The following is a 24,454-nucleotide window of genomic DNA, read 5'->3' on the forward strand; positions in this document are numbered from 1 at the left end:
TGCCCAAGGTAATGTGGTATTATTTGCAGATTGAGTTGGTCTGTTACTCGGCACAGGATTTTATTTGGCCTCTGTTTAGGTATCATGTGGGTTCTTGTGGGGTCCATTCCTTCGAATTCTGTTAGGGCCTTCTTCCACTTGTCTTCTATTCTGGATATCATGACTGTCTTTTTCCACTTCAGCTACTCTGGGTTGTATTTCTTCTTGCTCTTCCTCCTCTGATTCTATAGTATGCTGTTCCTCCTCTGGTTCCATATTGATCATATTCTTTGATCTTTGTAGTTGATCGCTGACATCCTGCTTAATTAGGCAGTAGCTATTAGGTTCTTCACGATGGTCTGCCAATTGCTGTTCGGTGAACTGAATATCCGAGAATCGCTCCAACCAGTCACGACCTATGCATTGTCATATCGGTCTCTAGCCTGGTTATTTCATAGTATGCCCGCATGATGTACATATTCATTTCAATGCCCCACTTCATACGTTGGCATCGTCTTCCTTCCTGGGCGGTCACTAGCACAGTTAGCACTTCCAGTTGGTCAGGTTGGATGGTTTTGCCCTTCCCTTGTGGTAGCCATACAGGGGACAGCGACACTTGCTCCACTGTCTTTGCTCAGGAGACAGTCTCCACATTTTCGAACCAACTCCCCTGCCTAAGGCTTGAACGTAAGTGACTTTATCCTGCACCACACTCGATCCAGTATGATCAATATTTCTCTGCAACATCATCCATCTATGGAGGTGGACTTGTTTAGCTTCGGCTTATGTCCAGTGTTTTTTTTTTTTTTTTTTTTTTTGTTCTCGCAAGTGACACCAGATGGCACCACCATCTGCCCCAGCTGTCACTCCAACCTTGGAGAAGGTAATGGAGCCACTTTTGTGATGTTTTTTTTATTATTATTATTATTATATCAGTCTCCCAGCATAATAGAGCTACGCTCACTTCCACCAAGGCGGAATTCGAACCCGGGTCCGTCGGCTGGTAGTAGACTGTCTTAACCACTGGGCCATCGCTACCCTATTTTATTATTGTTATTAAGACCAAAGGATTCATGCTTGCCATCCAAGACTAAATAATCAACATCAGGAACTACAGGAAATATATCGGCAAGGGCCCTGGAGTAACAGACGACACATGTCGATGACACTTCACCATGTCTGGTCTGTTGTGTTGGAGCAGTATGGTATTAAGTGCAAGTTGCTACAAGGGATAAAAGGGTGGTTGAGTAGGAGAAGAGAGAGAGGGTAGTAATAAATGGATGCTGCTCTTTGTAGACTAATATTATTAGTGGAGTCCCCCAGGGTTCGGTGTTGGGCCTACAAAGGTTGGCAGGATTGTTAACAACAGTAATGGCAGTGTGCTACTGCAAAAGGATCTAGGAAAGTTGGGCAGATGGGCTGAGAAGTAGCAACTGAAGTTTAACATTGACAAATAGTACGTTTCTTGGGTTATTGTGATTAACCCAAGAAATATACTAACTGTGTGGTACTACAATTAGGGTGGTAGAAAATGAAAACGACCTGGGAGTAATTGTGCAGTCAGATATGAAGTTTTCTGAGCAGTGCAGACAGGCTGCCAGAGCAGGTCATGAGGAGTTGTCACCAATATACAGGAATTTTGCTAGTAGGGAAAAGGAGGTCATTATCCCTTTGTATAAGGAAATAGTTCAGAACACGCCTTGAGTGCTACATACAGGTCTGGAGGCCTCATCTTAGAAAGAATATAGAGTTGCTTGAGCATGAGGGGAACGAAGGGGATCCTCTTACCAAGAAAGGCTTAAGTTATGCAAATTGCAGCTGCTGGAAACTAGGCATCTGCGAGGTGATCTGATTGAGGTGTATAAGGCCTTTAATGGGTTGAGCACACTGAATTCTGATGGGATTCTTCCACTTGCTCAGATTAAGAACCTGAGGGTGCATAAATTCAAATTGAGGAAAAACAGTTATCGAACAGATGTGCAAAAATTTGCCTTTAGCCAGCTGGTAGTTGATCGCTGGAACAAACTTCCATCTGTCATTGTGGAAATTGATGGCTTAAATAAATTCAAGGAGGAACTAGAAAAACTTTTAGAGGGAATGGATGTGTGAAATGGTTTTTTTTTTTTGGGTGATTGCTACATAAGCTTGCTTTCTTGCATCACATGCCTCTACTGCTACTTCCTCTCCTACTTTCTTTGATGTGTTAGCCTCAGAATAAAAACAAGAGTGTATAGGAAACCTGCGTGCCATGGACAATATACACATTACAGCATGGCATATGCCAACAATCATAAAAATATGATTGTGGAAGTTGATAACTTAAATAAATTCAAGGAGGAATTGGACAAACTTTTAGAGGGAATGAATATGTGAAATAGTTTTTTTTTTTATCTAATGCTACACAAGCTTGCTTTCTTGCATCACATGCCTCTACTACTACTACTACTATTACATAACCCTCACTGACAAGAAGGAAAAGGCCACCTACCTGATCAACACAGTGGTGTCCAACACCAGCAACCCCCAGAAAACCTATGAGGAAATGATCAGAAAGCACACAGACCTAAGACTGGAAGTCAGAAAGATGTGGCATGTGGAACAAGTAACGACCATCCCAATAACTCTGTCAATTGGGATGGTCATTACTTGGTGTCAAAAAGGCTATATGGCCTCCATAAAGCCTTGATCCTGAACAGTCAGATTTCCTCAACCAATAATAGTAACAAGACAAAGCAATCGACAACCGGCATAGTGCCAAAGAGGCTACATGTCTCCAGAAAGCCTTAATCCTGAACACCTGAATAGTGAGACTCTTCCTTGACCATTAATAGTAACCAAACAAAACAACCACCCTATGCAACTGGCACCATACTCATTGCATAATGGGAAAGAAACCCTTAAGGAGAAGAAAGATGATGATAATAATAATAATGATAATAACAAGTGGACTTTGCCCCTTGCTCACCAACCCTAGCACATGCTTTTCTAGGTAAAATGTAGAGGTATGACAGAGTAAATCAAATCTTTCTACGTAAGACACACCTGTCAAAATGTACCGATCGATATCTAATCAGAAAATGACCTATATAATTATTTACCTGTGCATTTGTAGTCACGTAAATGACCAGCCCACTTGTACCACATGACCTGCATCCCTCTTATTCCATTGGCTACCTCACCAATCAATATTCTCATGGTCAAATAAATATCACTTATAATTATTTACCTGTGTTTACATAGGTCACTTAGGAAAAGGCCTTTTGCTTCGGGTTCCATAATGCATGAGGGATATTGTTGCATCCGAAAGATCAGGACTAAAATATTTACAAAGTAGAAAAATATTTATAATATTTACAAAATGCTAAACTATTTAAAAATAAACAAACTATATCGGGTCCCTTCATCAGCTGGCATTACAATGGAACATCAGATGATGCTGGGCATGGTCGTGTATTTATTACACAGGGAAGCACGTGCACGAGGTCATGAATGTTATGGAGGCAGTTGTCTTTCAGTAGACGACAACAATGAAATTATTTGCCTGCTCATTTGTAGTGACGTAATTGCCCCGCCCTCTTCTCCCATTGGCTCAAATAAATATCACAAGGAGAAAAACATTTTTAATGTATAGAAAAAAAAAATAATAATAATAATACAATATTTATTAGTTTCCAAAAAAATTATTACATCACAAACTCATTAAGGTTTTTAGAACCCTTACCAAAAAGTTATTTTGATACATTTTACCACTGAAAGAAAGAGGAAAGTGATAAAAGATCACAAACTGATTAATTCCTCCAAATCAAAATAGAGGAGAAAAAAAAGAAAAAAAATTTTTAATTTTCATATTGACTCACTAAATATAATTTCATTTGAGAGTAGGTTAAAGATTATCAACTCACACAACCAAACTTTAACAAAATATTATAAATAATGTAACATGGAAGTCTTATATCATATTTATTTAATGGTTTGCGATGTGGAATAATAAGTCCGTGGGTGATGTATGGTATAATTTGTTTTAACAAGAGAATTCATGGCACTCTTATTTGCATTAAAATTTTTCACTATAAAATTAAATAAAAAATTGTGAATGGGAAACAATATCTAGAACTGTATAAAATAATTTTATTTCTATTATTGTCATTAACAATATCATCATCAATAACTTGATTTAGTATCGTTTGCAAAGAGTAAGACCTTAAGTGCAAGAGATCTGCAGATTTAATTAACAAGTACAGGTCAATGTTGAAAAAAAGTTGCGAACTACAGCTGAATTTTAAAGTATCTGCAATTCTGCTCAGACACGATAGGAGGGAGTATGTGATATTGATCAATTCAGCCTGCGAGAGATTGTGCAAGGCTCACGGGGTAGAATTTTTTTCAGCGTAGTCTGTGCTTGCTAACAGGAGAGACTGCTTCTACAGGAATTGGATACGCTTAAATGGAAAGGGTGCAAGAATACTTGCTGATGCTATCGAGGCAGTGTTAAGTGGGTCAGAAAACTGCTAACTTGGGGGGATTCACAGTCTAAAAGATTAACAGTAGCCACAGGCAGAGGCGAAAGTGATTCTTGCACTGATTCTATTACAATGAGCAGCAGCCTAGAGATCAAACTGCTCAGGATTTCAAGGGAGTCATCATGGAACTAGTAAATACACAGGCTGTGTTATGGTAACTAAGAGTAAGAACAGGTGCATGTATACTTGCATGTACATCAATACTAGAAGTGCAGTAAATAAACTGGATGAATTTGAAGTGCTGATCAAGGCATCAAAGGTAGACATTGTTAGGATATCAGAGACATGGTGTCACACAGGTATAAGCAGTGCAGAATTGTAATTTTGGGAGTACAATGTATACAGAAAGGAATGACAGGGTAGGAAGGGAGGGAGGAGGGGTTATGCTGTTAGTTAAGAAACACAAAATCTAAGGAAGTGCATCCAGTTGACATAGGTGGACAGTGCAATGTTGAGTCAGTTTGGTGTGTAGAGAAACAGAGTGGGCCAGTAAATGAGAATGTCTTGTAATGGGAGATTTTAACTTTCCAGATATTGACTAATGTTCAACTTCAACAATTTCTCCTCCACTTTGCTCCACATCAGTAGATTGTGATCTCCTGTCACTAGGCGACAGTGATCACAGTCTACTGATGTGGGATTTACTTAAAGATGTAACTACAATGAAGGGTAAAGGGAAGGGGTTTTTGTTTTTGTAAAGGTGACTACAGTGGGCTCACACAGTTTTTAAATTCTACACAGTGGGATCAATGATGATGATCTAAATGGGAAGCCTTCAAGGAATTAATCTTGGAAGCAAATAGGCTTTTAATATATCAACTAAGAAATATTGTTCAAGATTTAGACTTAAATGAATGTAAGATGAATTAATGAGGCTGGTAGCAGAGAATAAAAATGTGTGGGATGCATATAAATTATCAGGTGAACCCACAGAACCCTATGGCAGATATAAGCTAGTCTGTAATCAAGTCATAAAGGCAGTTAGGCAAGTGAAGGCTGATTACAAGAAATTCTTCTTTACTTATGTAAACTCTAAAAGGAAAGGGAACAGTCAGATAGGTCCATTTGATGTTGGTGGTTCAACTGTTGATGATTCTGCTCAGATAGCTGACAAATTGAATGAGTATTTTGCAGCTACATTTACACATGAGGAAATTCTGTAATGAAAGCAAGGACAGAAGTTTACTAAACTCTAACAGGAAGCTAAATGATTTTGTAATAACGGACAGCAAAGTGGAGGAGAAATTGTTGAAGTTAAAAATTAGCATTAGTTGAGGCATATGAAGCAAGAAAGCAAGCTTATACAGCAACAGCCAAAAAAAAAAAAAAAAAAACCACTGCCCTTCCAGATGCAAGGCAGCGAGGAAGTAAGCAAACCCTTAGCCATAATTATGAGAGCATCCTTTGATTCAAGGGAAGTTCCCATGGAGTGGAGATGTGCAAATGTATGCCAATTCACAAATGGGATTCAAAGGGTGATGCAAATAATTATAGACCTGTTAGTTTAATTTCTATTCTAGGGAAAATAATGGAGTCACTGGTTAAGAAGTGATGCAGTATCACCTAGCCAAGACTGCAATAATAGTTCAGACACAGCATGGGTTTGTTAAGGGGAAGTCTTGTCTGGCCAATTTGATTGGATACTACAATGTGGTCACAAAGGAACTGAATGCAAAAAAATAATTTTGATATCATATACTTGGATTTCAAGAAAGCTTTTGATAGTGTTCCCCATGGAAAACTTCTATACAAATTGGAGCAGTATGGCATTAAGGGCAAGTTTCTGAAATGGATAAAGGGATGGTTGAGTGGGAGATGGCAGAGAGTGGTAATAAATGGATTCTATGTGGTCTATGTGGACTAATATTAGTCCTCTATGTGGACTAATATTAGTCCTCATAGTCCTCTATGTGAACTAATGTTATTAGTGAAGTCTTACATGACTCTGTGCTGGGCCCATTTTTGTTTTGTGTATTTATAAATGATATCAATGAAGGTATATCAGGCTTAATATCCAAGTTTGCATATGATACAAAGGTTGGCAGGGTTGTCAATGACAGTAAAGACAGTATACTACTGCAAGAGGATCTAGAAAAGTTAGGCAGATGGGCTAAGAAGTGGCAACTGAACTTTAATATTGACAAATGCAAAGGACTGCATATGGGTAGCAGTAACCCAAGAGAAACGTACCAACACTGTAGTACTACACTCAGGGAGGTGGAGAATGAAAAAGACCTGGGAGTAATTTGTGCAGTTGGATATGAAGTTCTCTGAGCAGTGCAGATGGGCTGCCAGAGCAGGTCATGGTGCAGATGATCAGGTGGTGATTGTACAAGATATGGAAAATGCAGACTATGCATGTCATAACCTCTTGGAGGAATATAAACCATGGGGTCTAAAAATAAATTTTAGCAAGACTGAAATGTTGTCTTTAAGATCAGGACACATTCTAAACATCAAAAGTTCCCAAATTAAACAAGTTTTTAAATTCAAATACTTGGGATCAATCTTACAAAATGATGGATCATCCCAAGCAGAAATCAATAAGAGAATTACAGTTGGCAGAAAAGCTATCAACATGTTAAATTTTGTTCTAAGGTGCAGAAATATTCTAAATAAAATGAAAAACCATATATCAAATGATAATACAAAGTCTTTTATTACATGGAGATGAACTTTGAACAGGCGAAGGGGAAACAAATTGCTCTCCACAGAAGTGGATTTTTGGAGACGCTCAGCAAGAACTTCAAGGAGAGATAGAAAAAGAAATTAAGACATAAGAGAGAGAATGCAAGTGAAAAAGGATATAATTGCTACTAGCGAAGAGAAGCATTGAAAATGGTATGGATATGTAAAACAGATGCAAGAAACCAGATATCCAAAGGCAATTGTGGAATGAGTACCACCAAGAAGAATAAAAAGCCATAGGAGGACATGGATAGATGGAGTATGGGAGTGAATGACAGTTCGAGGTTTAACTGACCAAGTCACCTTGAACTGCACTTTCTGGAGGGGGGAAAATTACCATAAAAAATTAACTTGTAGACTGAGGAAACCCATTGCAAATGGAAATGCTCCTCTCTAAAAAAAAAAAAAAATAAAAAATAAATAAATAATCATTTTAAAATGTGAGCACAGATGACGGGTAAAAAAATTTTAAAATTCTGAATAATCTATTGTTAGTTACATTTTCTGCGGATACTCTGACAGCTTTACTTACCTGCGGTGTACTTGTTTATCTTTATCTTTACTTTTAGACGTTGAAGAAGATGAAGGTGTACTTGAAGAAGAGGAAGACCAGTTGCCACTTTCCAAAACCTGACCTGCTGATTTCAAGACTTTACCTTGTACTGCAGCTGGTAACTTAGTAATTAATGGTGCAACTAACCATATACGAGATGGCTTATCAGCATCAGTTCTACAAATGTAGTAAGAAAACATGGTTAAGAACATTTAAAAGGAAAAGAATGTTTATTATTTAGTAGGTCAACAACAGCAACTCATGTAAACCAACAACGAGTGCACCTTACAACGTGTAATGTCATAGTCTGCCAACCAATGGAGTGACAGTTACGAATTTATCATCAAACAGGATTTTAAAAGAAATACCTAATTCAATTTACTATAATATGCAAAAATATATTATATACTATTATATTTTTTTTATTATTATTTTTTTTTTTTATGAAAACCCCAAACACGAAAGGTATCAAAACCTATAGTACTTAGTACCGTGCATGGGTTGAAGGAGAAGTATGGGGGGAGGGGGATGCCGGAAACTTTGCTCTAGAGACTAAACATGGGTTTCACCACTTCAAGCCTCCAATATGCAAAAATATATTATATACTATTATATACCATAATATGCAAAAATTACTACCAACTTGGTTTACACAAAATTCTCATTTGTGCAAATCATTCCTCTGTGAAAGGATATGCTTTCCTATGTTGATTACAAAATTTGATTAATATGCATTATAAAGTCTATTTTTACACCAGGAGAAATAAATAATGTCAAAAAAGTTGGCAATTCATGAAATGGAAGCTTATTTATGCGACCTTTATGGGCATATGATCAAAAGCATTTGAAATGTCAAGAGCAATGGCTTGAGTTTCACCAAACTTTTCCATTGAATTGGTCCATAGATGAGTAACATAGGCCAGTATATCACCGGGGGGTTGACACTGATGGAATCCATATTGCTGATCGTTGACCAGATGGAAGGTTTTGGGATAGTTTAGAAGTTGGTGGTTAATGAATTTCTCCATCAAGTTAGAAAGTGTAGAAGTAAGCGCAATGTGACGATAACGTGACGATAATGTGATGATTAGATGTCCTAGGTAGACATAGGAGTTTACTTGTTGTAATGTATTACTGTTTACTTTAATATTAACTTTTTTCTTCCCCCCCTTCTTTGAGATACACATTATTTTGGATTTCTTTTCATTAAAATATAGACCCAATCTTTCGTTGGAGCTTTTTACCTTGTCAATTATGGCTTTTAAGTCTGTTTCGCTTTCTGCCAGTAGAACAGTGTCATCTGCATATCTTAAGTTATTAATTCTGATTCCTCCTATGGTAAGGCCTTTAAATCTTCTATCTCCCTTCTAAATTAACATGTAACACAGAAGCCTATGATAGATATAGGCTGGTCTGTAACTAAGTTACAAATGTTAGGCAGGCAAAGGCAGATTACGAGAAATCACTGGCAAAGGATGCAAAGAAAAACCGCAAAGAGTTCTTTACTTATGTAAACTCAAGAAGGTAGCTAACAAACTAAATGAATATTTTGCATCAACATTCACACATGAGGAGTTATTCAGCGAGGGGAATGCCAGAGGTGTATTCAACTCTGACAGTAAGCTAGATAATCTTGTAATAACTGAGAGAAAAGTGGAGGAGAAATTGTTGAAGATAAACACAAGAAAGGCACCTGGGTTGGATGGAATCTATTAAAGTTAAAGGGCAAAGGAAGTAAGCAAACCCTTAGCCATAATTATGAGAGCTTCCCTGGACTCAGGGTGGGTATCCATGGACTGGAGATGTGCAAATGTGACCCCAATCCACAAAGGAGGATCAAAGGGAGACACAGGTAATTACAGACCTGTTAGTTTAACTTATGTTCCAGGGAAATTAATGGAAGCATTGCAGGATCATCTAGACAAGACTTCAGTTATAGCTTGGACACAGCATGGGTTTGTTAAGGGGAAGTCTTGTCTGACTAATTTGATTGGATACTATGATGTAGTTACAAAGGAACTGGATGCAAAGAATAACTTTGTGCCTTTGCTAATTCTAATAACAGCAATCAGCTTCAGGCAGAGATGTGAATGAATCTTATACTGCTTCTATTTGGATATATGACAACCTGGAAACCAAGATGTGAGGATAAAAGATCTGCTGGGAATCCTCATAGAACAAACAAACACATGGACTGTGTCAGGATTATTAAAACATAAATTCTTGCATGTCCACTATTGCAAGGAATACAATAAACAAATTTGGCAAATTTTAAGTACTTTTTAAGTCAACATATGTGAACATTATCAGGATATCAGAGACATGGTGTCACTCAGATATATTGGATTTAGAATTTGAATATAGAGCATACAATGTCTTTTGAAAGGACACAAAGGACAGAATGGCAGGGAACAAGTAATGCCCTTAGTTAAGATACATACAGGATCTAGGGCAGTGCACCCAGCTGACGTGGGTGGCTAATGAAATTTTGAGTCAGTTTGGTGTTACATAAGCACTGGAAAAACAAAAATGAGAGTAGTGTCTTATAGGCCCTATGACTATGATGCACATAATAAATAATTATACAAAAGGTGCGTATCCCTAAATGGATTTCTGATGAACCAATGAAACTAGTAGCAGAGTAAAAAAATACATGTGATGCACACCAACCCTCCTTCCCAGTAATGTAGGTATCAATGGGAAATGATCACTTTCACATAGGTTCTCCTTTGCTCTAAAGTAAATGACAGGAGGACAGAAGGGGAAGCAGAAAGATTAATGAAAGAAGACATCCAGATAGGCATATGGAAAAAATATCCCACATTCAAAAGGGAGAGGTCATTATCAGTGAGCCAATGCTCGATGACATGGCTCCTTCCATTAATATCAAAACTATACCACAAGATATATGAAATGAAATTATCTAATAATAAAACATAAAGCAACTACACAAAAAAATCATAAAGGAATGTCTGGAGGATGTCAGTCCCAGGTGAGAGATGAATGGGAGCGAATATAAGTAGTAACCCAACTGCAAGTAAAGCTGCTACTGCCTATATGCTATTCAAGAGTAGCAAAAGCAGAAATGGGGTCTGCTTTTCCACAAGGCCAAGAACTTCTCCACGAACAAGGCTATACCCAATCATATCTTTATAAATAATAACATTATACAAGGAAAGGTTTTAATTTACCTCTAATTATGTCACCTGCAAGCAAGAAGAGCAAAAACAGGATCGTGATTTTACATAAAGGCTTCAATGTAAAGATTAACAACTCAATCCAGCTCTTTATACCATGTGGGAGATGTTGCTGCAAACCGCAAAACTATAATGCTAGTTGGGTGGTACAACTATTTACTAGCATGGCATGCTGTAGTTACACAGCCTGAACAAAAAAAAAAAAAAAACTAAATAGAAAAAATATTAAAAGATAAAAATATAGAAAATAAAGGCCTTGATCTCATCAGTATTTCAATGGAATCCATGATAATTCCACTGAAGGAATTTAGCTATTATTTTGTAGAAAATTATATTTACTTTTATTTGTATTTGAACTCTTGACTTTGTTCAGGCTGTTTAATTACAGCATGCCATGACAATAGCCAGCTGTAGCACCTCACTAGCATTATCATGTTGCAATTTACAGAAAAGTAAAAAAAAACTATTATTTGTGTCCTGGTAAATTGCATATTTTCGCATACATTATAGGCCTAACAAAGAGACTACAGACTGAAAGCTACTCTAATCAATAATTTTATAAAAAAGTTTTAAATTTTAATATTGATGAAATTATTTTGAATTGTATCAGAGAAAGTACTTACTTACTTGTAATATATGTGTTTCTTATTCTAACCTCTAACCAGTGGACTACTAAACATTTAGAAAGTTGACTACCAATTGAGAGAGAGAGAGAGAGAGAGAGAGAGAGAGAGAGAGAGAGAGAGAGAGAGAGAGAGAGAGAGAATCTTTTATTACACCACTTACAATTGTGACAGTTACATGATTGGATCGCATTGCAATGTCCCTTCACGGCCAAAAGGCCAGAGGTTATAGAGATGATAACAAGCAGATATATACAGGGTGTTTCAGTTAAACGTTTCAGAACTTCTAAGAGGGGTAGGGTACATCCTGACAACTCGAAATCATATAGCAATGTGGGGTCGGAAATGCTTTCCTGAAGCGGTGTTGTACACAGAAGCACCATAAAGAAAAGAGACCGTAAGTGAGAAATCGTTTTAATAATACATGAAAAGAAGCAAAAGGTACATGGATTAAAGTAAGTGTTCGAAGTTTCTTCCACGGGCTACAATGCACGCCTCACATCTCCGACGCATGGACATCCGAACATTCTGGAATACTCCAGGCGAATTTCGAATTTCTTTGGCAGCTACTGCGATTCTTGCAACCAGCTCCTCAGCATTGTCAACAGGGGTGTCATAAACTAGCGATTTCATATGACCCCAGAAATAAAAATCAAGACATGCTAGGTCGGGTGACCGAGCAGGCCAACACACAGGACCACCACGTCCGATCCACTGTTGACCAAATGTGACATCCAGGTAGTTACGAACATCTCCGCTATAATGGGCAGGGGCTCCATCGTGTTGGAACCACATTGTCTGTTGCGTCAATGCAGAAATCTGTTCATCTCTCAAAAGTTGTGGCAATACTTGCTGCAGAAAGATCAAGTAGATAGGTCCGGTTAGATGACACGGTAACAGGTAAGGTCCGATGAGGTGATCTCCCATAATACCGGCCCATACATTGACCGAAAATCGAATCTGTGCTGCACGACCTCGTATTGCATGCGGGTTCTCAACCGCCCAGATATGGTCATTATGCGTGTTGAAAATTCCTTCCCTTGTGAAGGATGCCTCATCGGAAAACAACACTTCAGCAGGAAAAAGGGGATTTGTAGCACATTTTCCAAGGTACCACTGTGCGAAAGCAATACAAGGTGCATAATCCTCCGGTTGCTGTGTCTGGACACGCTGCCTGGAGTATTCCAGAATGTTCGGATGTCCATGCGTCGGAGATGTGAGGCGTGCATTGTAGCCCGTGGAAGAAACTTCGAACACTTACTTTAATCCGTATACCTTTTGCTTCTTTTCATGTATTATTAAAACGATTTCTCACTTACGGTCTCTTTTCTTTATGGTGCTTCTGTGTACAACACCGCTTCAGGAAAGCATTTCCGACCCCACATTGCTATATGATTTCGAGTTGTCAGGATGTACCCTATCCCTCTTAGAAGTTCTGAAACGTTTAACTGAAACACCCTGTATAAATTGCAATTAAGTGATATAGGACATAAAATAAATTAAATTAAATAACATCAAGTGACATGAGACAATACATAAGACAATTAATAAGACAATACAATGACTTCCATAATGGCATTAGTTTACATAAAAATATTAAGATGACATAAAAATTACATTAAATAAATACTGGCGTAATGTAACATTTAGATTAAATTAACAAAATGACACTTGAAAGTCCCAATTTTCATCTTCGCAGCTCGTGGGAGAGAACAGCATGAACAGAGGCAGTTGATGCACACATTGCTGGCTCTTTTCCCGGTATGCTCAGTAATTAATTGGAGCATTAAAGTGGCAAGTGCAGGGAAGGTTGGCTTGGATACGATAAAGAGAAAGCTTTTCATTTTGTAGACTGTCCGGACAGTCGTTGACTATTCTTTACTGGAGGGAACCTGGGATGAATTTGCATGTCACAAATTGCTTCGAGGATGCCCTCTGTCTATGCTGATTGGAGGGCATGGGATGCAGAATCCTCTTCCTACAGTGTCGGTTAACAGCAAATTTCTCTAAGTCGGCACCAATGCCCTGGATTCTCCCGAGCATCTGGTAGGATAGAAAGTGATCTGATAAGTGGAGGCGTGAGTAAAGAGGGCAAATTGTTCGGGTTGCTCGGAGCTGGGCAGGTGGAATCCTCCAGCCACAGAGATCCCAGAATGAAGGAGATGTGATGAGACCAGTCAGCATCTTTATTGTGATTACCAGTCTCCTTTCTTCAATGAGAGAGGGCAGCCTAGGAATTTCCAGGGTCAGGGCCATTTCAGTCATACGGGCTTGGGGTGGTATCCTGTGTTGAGAAGCCAGTACTCTGCTGCCCAGACGGGTTTTGTGTTCGTGGGTACTGCCGATGCCCAGATTTCTACTGCATAAAATAGCAGGGTGTATATGATGATCCTGACATGTTTTGTTACAGCAACCTTGTCTGAGATGTAATGATGGTGCTGCTTCGCTCTCCATTTCAGGTGTGCCACTCGCCTGATGAGTTTTTCAATTGATGGTTAAATGTCAGCTTTGTGTCAAAAACCACCCCCAAATCTAAATGATATGAAACAGGAAGTATGGATACTGCATTAATCTTTGGCAAGATGATTGTGGGCTCTTTCTTCAAGGAGTAGAGCATGCACTCAGACTTTGTTGGGTTGATATTAAGGCCAAATTGTTTGAAGTAGCTTACTAGTGCGAGGAGCACACTGTTAATTTCCTCTGTGATCATATTGGAGTCTACATTTGTTTGGATGGTGGTCAGTATTTTTAAATCGTCAGCATAAGAAAATATATCTTGTCTCTGGATTATAAAAGGGGAGATAATGGCAGTAAAGAGGAGGCTGGAGAGGACTCCCCCTTGTGGTACTCCTGTAGATATTTGCTTAGTATAGCTTTTGTCAGAATTATGGAGTATGATTATATGGTTCTGAAGGAGTGATGAGAGGAACTGCAATGCATCCACAACTATGGAGTAATGGCCTTCAAGCAGTCGTAGGAGGGCAGGTACTTGAATGGCATCAAATGCTGCTTTGATGTCGAGGTAGGTTATGAGGAGGAGTTCATTCCTCTCAAAAACTGTAAGGATTCTGTGGTGGATGGCAAGGAGATTGATAATGGTGGACCTGTTTGGTAGTAATGAATGAATTTGTGGTGGAGCATCTGGAAATATGTGAGCTTTTAGAGTTGGCAGAAGGGTCCTTTCTAGTAGCTTCAGGAGACATGAGGAATTGGGGATGGGAGATGGAATAGGAGACATGAGGAATTGGAGTGTAGCCTTACCAAATAGACATTCCATTGATGGGGAAAGGTGTATTTGGTTAGTACTGCATTGAAGATGCTAACAAGGGGCTGGATGACAATGGACCCAGGCATCTCAGCATGAACTGGAGTATTCCATTTGAACCCATAGCTTTAGAGGATGGTGTTTGAGTTCAAGGCTGCTAAGATTTGGTGTTTAGATATAGTGATGGATGTCAGCAAGTCCTGTCTACTACAATTGAATATGTGGTTGAAATTATTGTTGGATGCTGCAATGTCTTCAAATTGGATAATGAATACTGGAATTATTTAAAATGGTTTGTTGACTGATAAAAAAAGAGGGGATGGAGAGTTTATGGAGATCATATATGTACTTTACAGCTGAGCCTGAAATGAAAGTTGGAAATGCATATATATGAAAGTGAAATGCAGTTATTTTTGGTGCAAAAAAGTTCTATTTAAGAAATGTTTATCATGTTATTTCTCTCTAATATGGAAAGTGAGCAGTTCAGTAAATTATGTAAACACACCATGGCAGAAAATTAATCTGTAAACAACTTTCATTAATAATTTCAGCTTTGTAACACAATCATATAAAGAAGCCACTTCTGTCTCATAATAGGCAGTTTGATTAGATGCCAACAGTTTCTTTTTTTTTCCTTATCATCTACCAAGGCTGCGTGGAAAATTGGTTTGTCATGGAAACGAGTAATTGGTTCCTCTTGGAAAAATATTTTTTCCCCTTCTTTTTCTTCCTTTCATTCCCCTTTCTGCTCTTATTTTATTTTATTTTTTACTTTTTAATATTATTCTTCACTTTTAATCTGGCATCTATTTGGCCCAACCTTCAAAATTGAAATTCAAAATCTAAATATTATTATTATTACTGGATGAATCACTTCACTACAGAAACAAAGGGGCAGTGTACTATTGTCTTTCCTCTTAGTTTTGGTGGTTGATCCTTGAGAAATCACTAAAATTGAGTGGTACATCACAGTACTATGCGTGAATGTGTATATATGTATGTATGTATGTATGTATGTATGTATGTATACAAATTTGTATATATATATATATACACACAAGGTGTCTCAAAAATATTGGTACAAACGTTTAGGGAAGGTAGGTAACATCTAAAGGAATGTGAATCACATAGAAACCCATAACTGGAAACGTCATGGGAAAGTAGTAACAGAGGCACAAGAAGCAGAAATGACACAAGACAGTAATTAGTGGGCAAAAATTTATTTGACATAATATTAACAATGGAGTATGAGATGGATGCATTTCATGATATTACAACAGATGCTCGAAGATTCCACCATGAGATGCAATGCATGCATGACACCAACGCAGCATGAATTGGCAGTAGCAGTAGTGCAGACGAGTCTCGCCACGAGATCCATTTGCGTCTCCACAGGCGATTTATACACGAAAGATTTGAGGGCCCCCACAGAAACAAATCAAGGCTCGATAAATCAGGTGAGCGTGGGGGCCAGGCAACGGGTTCACGACAGCCAATCCATCGATGCCCAAAACGACTGTTCAAATGGTCACAAACACACCTTCCATAATGGGCAGGCGCCTTGTCATGTTGAAACCAAATGTTGCGTCTCACATTTGCTGGAACATCGTCAAGTAAACCTGGTAGAACTTGTTCAAGAAAGATCTGATATTTAGCGGAGTTCGTGTGAGATGGTAACAGGTATGGGCCGACTAAGCAGTCACCGATCATACCTGCCCACACATTTATTGCGAAGCGATGTTGTGCCGCATGGGGGCGCACACCGTGTGGGTTGTCGTGAGCCCACACATGAGCATTGTGCTGATTGAATAAGCCTTTCTGAGTGAAATAAGCCTCATCCATGAACAAAACATAGGATGGAAAATTCAAGTCTTGAACAATTTCTTGGAGAAACCACTGTGCAAAAGCCACACATGCAGGATGATCTTGGGGGGAGCAGTAACTGAACTCTTTGGAGATGAAAGGGGTGTAAGGAATCGTCTTGCCAGACACGCTGTGCACTGCAGCGAGACACTCCTAAGGCAGAGGTAACGGCACGTGTGCTGGTAGTAGGATTATTCTGGACGGCATTCAACACACTTTCTTCTGTGGCGGGAGTTCGCGTCGAATGTGGTCTGCCCGCAGTACTCCTGTTACCTCTAAATGACCCATAATCGCACAAATTTTGATGCACATGTGCAAACAAACGGTGGTCTGGTACATATCTGTCTGGGAAGCGTTCTCCATAAATTCGTTGAGTAGCTTGTCCATTGCCTTCTGCTAATCCATACACTAGGTGCATGGATGCCAGCTCACGGTTCATATATTGATGCATGCTCTCCGTGCAGCAACTACTGCTTGAATGAGTAAAACAGAAATTTTCCCTCTCGCGAACTGATGAAAAATGCCTTGTAAAAATGACTTATGGTGACGTTTCCGGTTATGGATTCCTATGCAAATCACATTCCTTTAGATGTTACCTACCTCCCCTAAACGTTTGTACCAATATTTTTGAGACACCCTGTATATAAGAAATTCAAACTCAGCTATATACTTATCCTATTATAAATATTACAACCATATATACGGGGTGATTCAGGAAGAATGGTAAATATTTTGGGAGGTTATAGTATCGATTAAAAAAGCTCATATAAACATGTGTTCAATTCTCAATGGATACAGAGATACCGCTGTTTCATGCACAAAGCCATTATAAGAGGTATTAAAAAACGATAAATGACATATTGTTTGTATTTATTGACTTTTTGAATGATACGAAACACAAATAATTGACAAATTTTTTACAGTTCACAATAAATGTTCGAAAATCCCACTGCCAACCTCAATGCACTTTGCAACTCTTGTGGTAATATGACATGTTGTTCTGAGGTAATCTTGTTCCTTTATAAGGGCAGTAATATTCAAAATGCGAGCAAGCAATTCGTCTCTTGTATTCACCTTTTCTTTGTATACTACACTTTTCATCCATCCCCATATCTAACGGAGTGAGGTCTGGAAACCTTGGTGGCAAATGAATGGGACCACTGTGGCTGATCCATCAGGATCAAGCCACAGGAAAAGTTAGATTTAGATATTGTATAACAAGATGGGTATAATTTACAGGAGCTCCGTCGCTGAAAGTACATACCAATCCTTGTAGCCAAATGAACATCCTCCAATAGTAATGGAAGTTTGTTTTTCAGAAATTCTAGGTAAATGGGCTCAGTTAGATGATTGTGTAACACAACAGGCCCAATCAACTGATTGTCGATGAAACCGCACTACACGTTTACAGAGAAGCGATATTGAAAATTTGTTTCTAGAGTGGCATGTGGATTTTCATCTGACCACCTATGAGAGTTATGGATGTTGTAGATACCGTCACGGGTAAAAGTAGCTTCATCGCTGAACAGTATTAATTGAATTAATCGGTGATTAGCATTTACCCACCAACAAAATTCCATTTGCTGGGCTTTGTCTCATGGTAGAAGGTGTTGCACCTGCTATATGTGAAATGGATACAAGCTGTTCTCACGTAATGTTCACCATACTCTTGTCTGTGTAACACTGCTACGTGCAGAAATTCTTTGTGTGCTAACAGTAGGACTACATTCTACCAACTGAGGAATGTGTTCTATTTAATCCACATTTTGTTCATTTGCACATTAAGGAGAAATATGAGCACTGGGAACTGTACCAGTCTCATACAATTTGGTGTAAACACCAGTAAACGCTCTTCAATCTGGTATTCTGCAGTTAGGAAACCGTCGACAGTATTCTCTACAAGCAGCAGTAGCACTTCCACCCAAAAAACCACAGACAAACACTATATCGGCATATATCAGCATGTGTGAAGATGTGCGGAATTCTTAACAACACTTTTAACACCAAACAGCGGCAGGTTATGACTGCTTCGTGGTCACATCTGATTCAGGAAGCTGTGCATGCCAGTTTCAAACAGCTGTATCTCCATATCCACTGAGAATTGGACACATGTTTATATGAACTTTTTTACTCAGAATAATCGATACTATAACTCCCAAAATATTTACTATTGCTCCTGAATCACGTATGGCCCAAAATCCCGACAGTATCAACTATATTGTAAAAATATATGAATATAATTTTATATATTTATTAGTTTTTTTAGTAAGTAAAAATTTACCTTATTAGATTAATTTTGTAGAAAGAATATAAAAATAACAAATATTTTAATGGCAATAGCTCTCAATTTTAAGATCGTTTTCTTCAGAAACAAACAGGTTTTTTTTTTTTTTTTTTTTTAAGTAGAATTTTGGTATTTGCATAGGGAATTTGAGTAATAATTATAGGTATAGCATTGAAATGCTAAAGATAAAAAAAACTTGAAATAAGAATACTTTAAGAATATTAAAATTTAGAGTAATGTATTTTGGCAGCTGCATAACATTTGTCTTTTTTTTTTTTTTTTGGGTAGTTGTTGGCACATCGGCTTCTGTGGCCATAATGCACCTCCCAAGGTTTTTGCAGTACTTTGATCCAAGCCCGAGGCTGGATTCAAACCCGCGACCTTTGGGTTGCTAGGCAGGCACTTTACCCACCCGGCTAACATAACATTTGTCATAATATCATTAGCATAAGTAAAACTGTAATTATACAGGCATTTATTATTAGCTGTACTTTCATCAATTTCTTTCACAAGTACATTAGGCATGACCATAGGTGCCGGCAGGATATTTTGAAAGGGATAGCAGGAAAAAATATCCCATTTTCTTCATATTATTACAGTGGTGCCTCGCAATTTGACTATAATCCGTCGCCGAATTAGAGTCGAATTGCGGGTCAATATTTTCCATATAAGTTTATGGCAAATTGATTAATTCGTTGTCGGAGAGAAATACACAGTATTATTGACTTTACTATATTCTACCATATAACAAACGAAATTACAAAATACATAATGAGTACATACATTTCATTGAGCCTTAGATGTTGGAAGGATGTTTTATTTATCTTGTTCTACCCTTTCTCTTCTCCTCTTGGCTTGAATGGGGATGAGGAATTGATCAAGGGTGGACTGTCTCTCCCTCTTTTTCAAGATAGCTTTGAAGTGATGCATAGTAGTGTTGTTAAACAAGTCTGTCATTCTAGTTACAACAGCGGTGTTGGGGTGCCATTTTAAGCAAGCAGACTGCACCTTCTCCCAATGGAATAAAATTTCTTTAATGGCAGCTGTTGGCATCGGGCCTTTTTCGATGTCTTCTTCTTCAAGTGAAATTTCCTTTTCTCTCTCTTTTGCTTCCTGTTCGCTGAGTGTTTTGAGTTCTTCCACGGTTGGTTCGTCATCGTGATCCTCCACAAGCTCTTCCACATCAGCCTCATCAATTTCTCCTATGTCGAGGTTCTCCGCCGTCAAAATGATTTCTCGCATGGCTGCAGTTGCTTCTGATTCTTCAGCGGCTTGGACTGCACTGTTGTCATCCCGAAAAAAGGAAGGAACGAGTTTCTTCCATAATGCACGAAGGGTCCTCTGTGTCACTCCCTCCCAGGCAATTTTAATAAAGGAAATGGCATGAATAATATTGAACTCAGTCTTCCAGAACTCCTTCAGTGTCTTATCAGAAGAATGAGTCACGTCGAAAAGCTGTGAAAACAAAGCCTTGGTGTAAAGTTTTTTAAAACAGGCAATTAATTCTTGATCCATGGGTTGGATCAGTGATGTGGTGTTTGGAGGCAAAAACTGGACTTTGATGAAATCAAAGTCAATTTCAAGAATGTTTGCCAAGTCTTGGGGTGAGCACTAGCATTGTCAAGAATCAGCAGTGCTTTTAAAGATAAATTGTTGTCAATGAGGAATTTTTTTACGCTCGGGGCAAACTCCTCGAAAATCCAATCTTTGAAGACTTTCTGGTCTACCCAGGCTTTCGCATTGGATCTCCATATCACTGCCAGTTTGGACTTGATGATTTTCTTCCCAAAGCAGCGAGGATTTTTAGAGTGGTAAACAAGAAGTGGCTTTATTTTAAAGTCTCCGCTTGCATTTGCTGCCAATAACAAGGTAAGCCTATCTTTCATAGGCTTATGTCCTGGGAGCATCACTTCTTCTTGCGTGATGTATGTTCGATTTGGTAAGTGCTTCCAAAATAACCCAGTTTCATCCCCGTTAAAAATTTGCTGCTGCAAGTAACCTTCCTTCATGATTAAATCTTCAAATTTTTTCACAAACTCTTCTGCAGCCTTTTTATCTGCACTAGCTGCTTCCCCATGTCTGAGAACACTATGGATACCTGTTCTACCTTTGAATCTTTGAAACCACCCACGACTTGCCTTGAATTCATCAGTTTGATCTGAGATACGTCCTGGAATTTTCTTCTGCAATTCTTCAAAAATTAACCTAGCCTTCTCATAGATCACTGCCTGAGTTAATGGATCTCCTTTCATCTGTCTTTCTCTAATCCAGGTAAGAAGCAGCTTTTCCATTTCTTCACTGATTAAAGATCTGTTTCTGTCAGAAATTTTCATTGCTCCAGCAAACACCCTAGCACTTATAATCTTGTCTCTTTGTTGCCAAAAAGTTGCCACGGTTGACCTAGGGACGCCATACTCTTGAGCTACATCTGTAATTGTTCTACCTTTCTGCACTTTATCTATAATTTCTTTCTTATTTCTATGCTCAACCAAGTGTGTTTCTTTCCTGAATTATTCCGCTGTTCACTTCTCTTTGGACCCATTATCAAATTTCACTCAAAAAATAAATAACTGCCAAAGCACAAATTTTTTTACTTTATGAGAAATGCAGAATTATAAATCAGCACAAACAACTCGAGCAAATGTGAACTCAGACTACGATTATTAACGAGATAATGTTGTCTCATAACTGAGGAAAAACTGACAGCATACCTGTAGCTATCTTTGAGGGCAGCTAACGTAGCTGAAAGATTGTAGGATCTGTTCCTGCTTTACTATCATTGGTTAAATGTTACTCCCACTCTTTAATACCATTGGTTAAAATGTATGAAGCAACTGTCACTATTTAGCGCTATTTAGTAACGTTAAATACAGCTATGTAGGTATAAAAAGCAAAGAATTCTATCGTGCAATATCATGTAGCGTTTGCGCCGGCCCGCAAAATCCGACTGTCGAATAGTGGTACGTCGAATTGCGAGACTGTTGAATTGCAGTCTCGCAATTCGTCGAATTGCACCACCTGTATTATTATAATAAGAAAATGGGATTTCTTGTTAAAGATTCTGCAGTGGGAGAGGAAAGAATTCTTCTATTTACAACAAAAGTAAATATTCAATACCTACCATGTGCTCAATATTGGGTTATGGATGGTACATTTAAAACCATGCCCACAATTTTTTTTTTATTAATTATATACAATCATGCACCCATCAGTAATGAATTCTTTCCTTAGTTTATGCGTTGATGACAAATAAGAGTTAAGAAAATTATAAATGTTTGTTTCAAGATATGATTGACTTTGCTGAAGAAAATTAAATTTAATTAAGACCACAGGCCATATTAATGGACCTGGAATTAGCTGCAATAAATGCCTGCAAAGGCGAGTTCCCTAATGTGTCTAATAAGGTCTGATTTTTCCACCTGGGACAATGTCTTTGGAGAAAAATTCAAGCAAGTGGGCTGGCATCTCAGTACAGCACCAATGAAGAAATTAATTTGCTGCTTCGACATTTGTGTGCCTTGGCATTTATTCCTTCTGGTGTGAGATACCACAAGCATTTAATGTTCTGAAGCCAAGGGAAGCTAGTGATGTGATAGAGTGGTTTGAAGACAATTGTAATGTATATATGTAAAAGAATTAGAAAAAGAATTGTATATATGTAAAAGAATTAGAAAAAGAATTGTATATAAGTAAAAGAATTAGAAAAAGAATTGTATATATGTAAAAGAATTAGAAAAAGAATTGTATATATGTAAAAGAATTAGAAAAAGAACTGTATATATGTAAAAGAATTAGAAGGTATATGCATAATGGTATGGTAATTTGCACTCCACCATTATGGCCCATGTACAAGTCTATTCAACTGGAAATTTCACGCACTCAAAACAGTGTTGAGGCTTGCCATTGACGAGCACATATTGGTGTATATAGGATCATCAAGGAATTTCAGTAAGAACAGCATCAGGTTGATAGCAAGGCTGAATGCATACTTTGTGGCAAATACTGTCCAAAACACAAGAAGGCAACAGTCGAGAGAGAAACAAGAATAATGACGATTGTGAATGATCGTGAAAATAGATCTGTGATGGATTACCTTTGAAGTATTGCACACAATGTATCTCCCATTAATATAACAAAAAATATTAACATTATCATATACTGTTTGCATAACTGTAATGTACATGTTCCATATGTTCAAATAAAATTTTAATGTTTTTAGCGGCCATTTTGATTACATGAAGAATTTGTTTTATCACAAACAGTTTCCGAGATATGGACTTTAACTTTGTTTTTTCTTTTAAATACAATTGGTATGTCAAGGTTTTGGCTGTCGAGATTTTGGGTGGCATAACCCTGTGTGTGTGTGTGTGTGTGTGTGTGTGTGAGAGAGAGAGAGAGAGAGAGAGAGAGAGAGAGAGAGAGAGAGAGAGAGAGAAAGAGAAAGTAGAAGTAATAAATCTATTGAAAAGTGCAAAGATGGAGGCATAAATTACACAAAATTCCAAAACTAATATGAGAAGGATAGCAGAAATTGGAGATACTGAAGGTGTGAGAAAGAATGTGAATATCCTACATGACATAATGAATTAAACAAAATTATAGGCTGAATTGCATAGCCAATTAAAGAGAAGGGAACTGTAAAGCAAAAATGATTAGATTTATATATGAATTAATATCAAGCACCAGATAAGGGTGGGATACTTTGGTTATAAGTCCAAGAAAGGAGGAGAAAAATTACAAAATTAAAACCTGATGCTAGCTAAAAATAAATATTGATATGTAATCTGGAATTTCTTCAGGAGACTACATCCCATCATGTATCAAAAATTGCATTTCTTTACTTATCCATATATGTGGAAGAAAAGGAATTTTAAAAATATAAAAACAAGTGAGAGCAAATAGAAGGGTAAAGCAGTAGAACTTCCACAAAAATATGGGCAAGGTAGTCCCAATGCAGTGTATGTTGTAAAACATAAGAAATTAAAGTAAATTAAGATATTAAAATGGTAATAAAATTAAAATAACTGCTTACAGTGTAACTTAGATGTAATACCAGGTGGTTATAAGTGAGAATTAATAAATGACGCAATTTAGTAAAGATTTGGGAGAATTTGTATAAGAATGTAAAATTAGAAGATAACACAAACAAATGGTATAAGGCAAGGGAGTGAAGTGATATTTATATATATATATATTTTTTTTTTATGTGTACTCCATAAATTCAGGCAGAGGGCTATACTTTCTCAACTATATACTTAACCTTTTATATTACAACTATATATTCATTATGGTTGTTAGGTTTAACTGCTTTAACAGTGTCCTTGGTCCATAAATTACATGCAACAAGGTTTAGCTATATACAAAATATCATAACAAATCAACTAGTGTGTGTGTGTGTGTGTTCATTTACATATGTATATTAAAAAAAAAGAAACAGGGAAGTGAATGTTCCTCTTCCTCAACACTAGGACTGAAAGTTGAC

The 24,454-nt window shown here is 37.7% G+C and overlaps 1 protein-coding gene across 4 annotated transcripts in view; it reads right to left on the reverse strand.

Annotated features, from left to right (window-relative positions):
- LOC150091098 (mediator of RNA polymerase II transcription subunit 12-like protein) overlaps nt 1-24,454 on the reverse strand; it is an 825,386-nt gene that overhangs the window by 305,988 nt on the left and 494,944 nt on the right. For all 4 annotated transcript variants that reach the window (XM_090374287.1, XM_090374270.1, XM_090374279.1 and 1 more), the window contains one exon: nt 7,720-7,917. In XM_090374287.1, coding sequence (XP_090230413.1) covers nt 7,720-7,917 — 198 coding nt within the window. The remainder of the gene's footprint in view (nt 1-7,719; nt 7,918-24,454) is intronic.

The sequence above is a fragment of the Mastigoproctus giganteus genome, chromosome 1 (genome assembly GCF_048544385.1).
Source record: "Mastigoproctus giganteus isolate SK-2022 chromosome 1, ASM4854438v1, whole genome shotgun sequence".
Taxonomy (NCBI): Eukaryota; Metazoa; Arthropoda; class Arachnida; order Uropygi; family Thelyphonidae; genus Mastigoproctus; species Mastigoproctus giganteus.